At 31.3% G+C, this 5,472-nt stretch overlaps 1 protein-coding gene across 2 annotated transcripts; it reads right to left on the bottom strand.

Annotated features, from left to right (window-relative positions):
• Positions 1-476: 476 nt before the first annotated feature.
• Positions 477-2,328, bottom strand: LOC106339700. 2 transcript variants are annotated; one of them, XM_013778558.1, is made up of 7 exons: positions 2,158-2,328; positions 1,884-2,056; positions 1,535-1,812; positions 1,407-1,453; positions 1,097-1,150; positions 747-882; positions 477-667 (listed from the first exon to the last, which is right to left on the bottom strand). In XM_013778558.1, the coding sequence occupies exons 2-7, from the start codon at positions 2,018-2,020 to the stop codon at positions 654-656; spliced, it is 666 nt and encodes a 221-aa protein (XP_013634012.1). In that variant the 5' UTR covers positions 2,021-2,056; positions 2,158-2,328; the 3' UTR covers positions 477-653. The 2 variants fall into 2 exon arrangements, with proteins under 2 accessions (XP_013634012.1, XP_013634013.1); XM_013778559.1 differs by having other exon boundaries at positions 517-667; positions 1,535-1,837; positions 1,918-2,056.
• Between the last annotated feature and the right edge of the window lie 3,144 nt (positions 2,329-5,472).

The raw sequence follows: 5,472 nt of genomic DNA on the forward strand, positions 1-5,472 counted from the left end.
GTCATCAAACGCAAGGATTCCTTCATATCATTCAAATCAGTAAAATCGATGCTCCTCAACGAAGAAACACGTCTTAAGCATAGCCACAAGACTCTGCCTATTTCCCACAATGCATCTTCGTTGACTGTTTAAACCGTCTCCAACAGAGAAACACCAACAATGGATGAACAAAAGGCGCAATCGTGGACGTGGATGAGGCTGACACAATGTAAAACCTACCAATCACCATGAACACATCCCAACACATGTTCGACCAAACCCTTAGATTTTTTCTTTGTTTTCGGTTTTGTTGTTTATGTGTCATTTGCCTAGGCTCTGTCGTTGATTGAATAGTTTCAACTATGATAATAAATTGCGGATTTATTAATACTCAAGAAAAGGTTTATTAAGTGGAGCAATGTTGTTCTTTTTTTTTTAATCCACACCAGACATTAGCTGTCTTTTTTCCTACAGATGAAGATTATAGAATAGTTAGATAAAAGAGAGGAAACAACTGGTCTTGAACACAATTTGGTAAATTAAAAGGCAGAATTTTCATATATATATACCAACATAACAAATATCTTTTATGGAATCTGAATAGACATGCACAGCAACATTAGCTTTTAGACTACATGAGAACCAGCAAGTTTCTGCCCCTTTTGAAGCAATCTTCAACTGTCTTCTTCTGCAGAACCAAATAATTCCACATAAGAACAAATATTTTGGAGCAAGAACTGGTAAGGGAATGTTATCTAGTAGCATACCATTAATAGCTCCCATGTTGTCATCTTCTTTATAGACACCCAAAGGAGAGCCATGTACAGAAAGCATTATCTCTCCAGGTTTTGGTTGCCTCCGAGTCTTTGGTGTCATTCCAAAAGAGAGCCTCTGCCCATTTACCTGCAAAATAATTTAACAACGTATCATTCTAAAGTCTCTGCTTGTCTGCGGAAAATCCAAATCACTGAAACAAACGTTACTCATTCTAGAACAGAGAATATGAATGATAAGTTTCGAAACCATAAACTGGTTCCTTTCATTTCTCTCTGGATCAAACATTCCAAAGAAGCTAGACTAGAGGTGCATTCTAGAGAACCTTTTGCAAAAGACTTACCACGGGAGTCCGAAGAGCATCATGGCTTGCAAGCATTTGACTCGTAGATGTCCCCTGAAAGAACAAACAACAAGGGGGCAAAAATTAGCAAACTATAGTTTTCTACCGATTCTCTTGAAGTAACTTTGGATGGCAGAAGAAAAAAAACGGTTGAAAACAAAACCCATATGACTATTTAGTGTAACATAACATTTATTAAAAGCCTGCAAATGGCAAATCCACTAGAGTTTTTCTACAAAAGTTGAACCCACTCTTTCAAAACTGTGCACAAGAAAATGGAGGAAGAACAAGAGATATATAATAAACTTACAAGATTCTGGAGGTGTGTGTTACCAGTTCCTAACATGCTTCCTCCCACTACCAAACCAAAGAAAAAGTCAAATGTTTAATACAAGAAACAAAAGATCAATCACTAATCCATCCATCCATCAATCATACCGTTATTGTAGCCGCCAAGAGAAGGCCTAGAGTTGTTGTATAAATCAGGAAAACCCATGGACAAGCGCTTCAATATAGAATCATTCACGTCAACACCATCCAAATCATTCCACTTTAACTCAATCTCCCCACTTTCTTCGTCTCTAGCTATGGACAGATCAGGGAGATTGTCTTTAAAGAAGCCCAAGACAGGAGTCTGAATCTGTTCCTCGGTAAAATAGGAGCAGAGCAAGTCCAGTGCGGTTAATGTGTGTTCAATCTCCACATCACGAATCGCCCTAATTGCAGCAGCTTGTCTTTCAGCTAACACAAAAAACAATAATAATCCTAAGTTCGAATTTTACATTACCGATTTCGAGAAATGTACACGATTTGAATGATACCTTCTTCGTCAACGAAGTCCTCTTTCTTCTCTTGTCTTGGAATCTCCTTCTTATCTTCTTCAGTGCGTTCGACACCCTTCTTTGCCTTTCTCCTCGGCGGCATTATCGATCGGATAAATTGGGTTTTTTTTTTAAGTTACTGAATGAGAGATTGTGTAAGAAAAGTAAGAAACTTTTGATTCGAAAAATGACAAAACGATGCAATAAGCCAATTTATAACAACGGAAGAAGAAAAAATACCTGAGAAAGACTGAATCCCAAAAGGAAAAGGAAAAGGAAATTACAATTCGATTCGTCGGTGAAAACTTTGGGCGAAACGACAGTGAACAATGTTTGTTCGGTTTGCCGTCCTTCTGGTTGTTTTAGGGTTTTTCTCCGACTCTCGGAATTTCTCTCACTCTGAAGAAAAACACTCGCACTTAAGTGGATATTATTTTATTTTATTTTTAAATACAGGAAAAAGAGTTACAGAAAAGAAGAATTAGTCTCAAATAATATTAAAACCAGGTGTTTCATTCTTACATGCAAAAAATTCATCTTACAAATGTTTATATTTTATTAATTCAAATGTTTTCGAAAAGTTTAGATCAAACATAAAATTTTTTAATATATGGCAAAGCTTTTAATCAAAATATATATGCTTATTATTGAGTCAGAGATTTTTAACACTCACATATTAAAAATATATTTGTACAAATGATTTTAGTTAATTAATATTTAACTATAAAATGTTTTTATCTTAATTTTAAATTTATAACAGAAAATATCATTTCCAAATAATAACATAATATATATAAGAATTATCCTTATTTTATGATTTATAATAAATAAATAAATGTACCAATGTTCTCAAAATATTATCTCTTATGTTTTAAGATATTCATCTTTTATTCTTCGTAAGTTTTTTTTATGTTTTTAGGACATATAACCATGTACTACTTTTGTATCGGTAGAACACACACATAAACTTTTGTGGTTACCGGTTGGTGGTAATACATATTAGTAAAATTTACAATTGTTAGAAATATATTTTTTAACTAAACACTAGCAAATTAAAATAATAAACTGTATATGTTATTGATGAACTTATATTAACAAAGTCCAAAAATATATAACCTTTTAATACCAAAAATATAGATAATTATCATATTTTTATATAAGAAGAATATTTTTAAAATGAGAAGAATATTTTTATATAATATTAAATATTTTTGTTGATGATAATTATCATATTTTTTTTTAAAAAAACTGTTCATTATCTAATATAAATATTATTAAAATTATTTATTAAAATCACTGACTCACCTAAAAATAATATCAAATATTTGTATAGATGAAATATTGTAATTATTATGTTTCCAGAACTGTTTATTATTAAAATATATAATAAAATATTTTTATAAAAAAAACTACGGAATAAGTCCAAAATCATGGAGAAGATGACTAGTTAGCAAATTTACTTTTCAAATAAAAATAAAGATAGCTTAAAATAAAAAATAAATATAAAATTATTTTAAATAAAAAATAAAAAATATGTTGATAACTGTATAACTAATTATATATATTAAAGATAAAAAATTTATAAATTAAATATATATAGCTAATAAAGTATATATATATATATATTTGACATCATATATAAATATATCTTTTATCTTTGATTTTATGATTTATGGTTTAGTATCTACAAGATGGGGTTAAGAGTTGCATTTTTTTTTGTCAACAAAAGTTGACGAATCTAAAACTTAATTACAGTGAGACATGAACTAAAGTAAACAATTAATAAATGTATTAAAATAATTCTTCTAATAATTATCTAACTAATTTATGTAAATTTTATTGGAAAATATGAAAATACAAAATAATAAAACAGTGGGTGCATGTGTGCACCCAATCTTCTCTTTTTAATTTTACCTAGTTAAGATTAAGGTTTATGATTTATGTTTATTTAGTTTTTTATTTAACTATTGTTTGGAAGATTTTTCCTTTTATATGCTTTAATAATAAATTATTTTAGTGTTGATATATTTGTTATAATAAACTATTTTACCCGATATTCGAACCCGTATCCGAACCTGACCCGAAAAACCCGAACCGAAATCTGAACCGAAGTAGTAAAATATTCGAAAAGGGTACTGAATTAGGAGATATTGGATATCCGAACCCTAACGGGTAATATCTGAACCCGAATGGATATTCAAAGATAACCGAACGTATGAATACTTAATTCTATATTTCTAGTTTACTTCTCTAAATTTATTTAAAATATTTATATTGATGTTGCACGGCTCAAAATCAGATAGTATACATATAATTATGGAAAAAAATTCATTTGTTACTAACTTAAAATATATATTAAGATCTTGTTTCTTACATTAGCAAAAGTTGCATCTAAAATTTTAATCCAAAATTTTAAAATAACAACTAAATTAGTGTCTTTCTATTTTAAAAGTTTTATCTTCAAACCTATTAATAGTTTAATCTATTAAAAATTAAAAAACCAGTTAAAGTAAAAGTATATATTTTAAATACAGATAAACTTAAACGATGAAAACTTTAATTTTTTTCCCTCTAAATCTAAATATCCGAACCCAAACTTAAAATACCCGATCCGAACCCGAATGGGTATCCGAACGTCCGCCCCTATAAAACAGTAAAATATTGTAAGATATGTTTTTCATAATTGTGATGGTTGTTTATTTCCTTTTATAGGACAATTTAAAATTAGCCAAACATAAATTTTGGATATTTTATGAGAATTTGATATATTTATTAGTTTTGGATATTTGTGATAGTTTATACTTAATATGTATAAGATTATTAATTATGTTTATATGGTAAATTGTACCAAAAATTACATTTTACCAATATACAACATGAAGTTCTATATATTATAAGCATATAACTAATATGTTTTAAAAATAGTTTATAACAAGCTTTGACATATATATAGAGAAGTGTGGTTGGAAACAAATGTATAAATGCAATAGATATTAATCCTTTTTCACAGATGTATGGGAAACTTTGTTAGTATCACTGGAATATGTAAGAAATTGTAATGACCCACCACTCCCACCATCTCCACTTCTTTCTCCAACCCCACCACTTCCAACTTCTTCTCCACCATCTCCACCTTCTTCCCCACCACCTCCATCTTCTTTAAAATTAAGAAAGAGAAAGAGAGAGAGAGAGAGAAAGAGAGAGAGAAGAAGAAGAAGAAGGGAGAAAGCTCACCTGAGCTCGTCGCCGGAGCCACCACACGCCAGACCGTTGAGCTCGCCACCACCATCATCCGCAACCAAAGGTAACCGGAAACAGCCATATTTTTGAGTTTAGTTTCGGCCGTTTTAGTAAATCGACCATAACTTCTTAACCGTTGCGAATCTCGTGCATCCAAGCCCATCATCGTGTTCCTCTCGTCGAGACGAAGCCGTAGACACCAAGCACGCCTCAAACGGAGCCCGGACGAAGCCGTACGCGCCTCCAGAAAACCGCCCTTCGCGCGCGTGAAACGCACTCGCCGCCGCCGGAAATCGTCGCCACCGCAGCTCCGCC

This window comes from Brassica oleracea, chromosome C4, assembly GCF_000695525.1.
Source record: "Brassica oleracea var. oleracea cultivar TO1000 chromosome C4, BOL, whole genome shotgun sequence".
In the NCBI taxonomy this organism is placed as follows: domain Eukaryota; kingdom Viridiplantae; phylum Streptophyta; class Magnoliopsida; order Brassicales; family Brassicaceae; genus Brassica; species Brassica oleracea.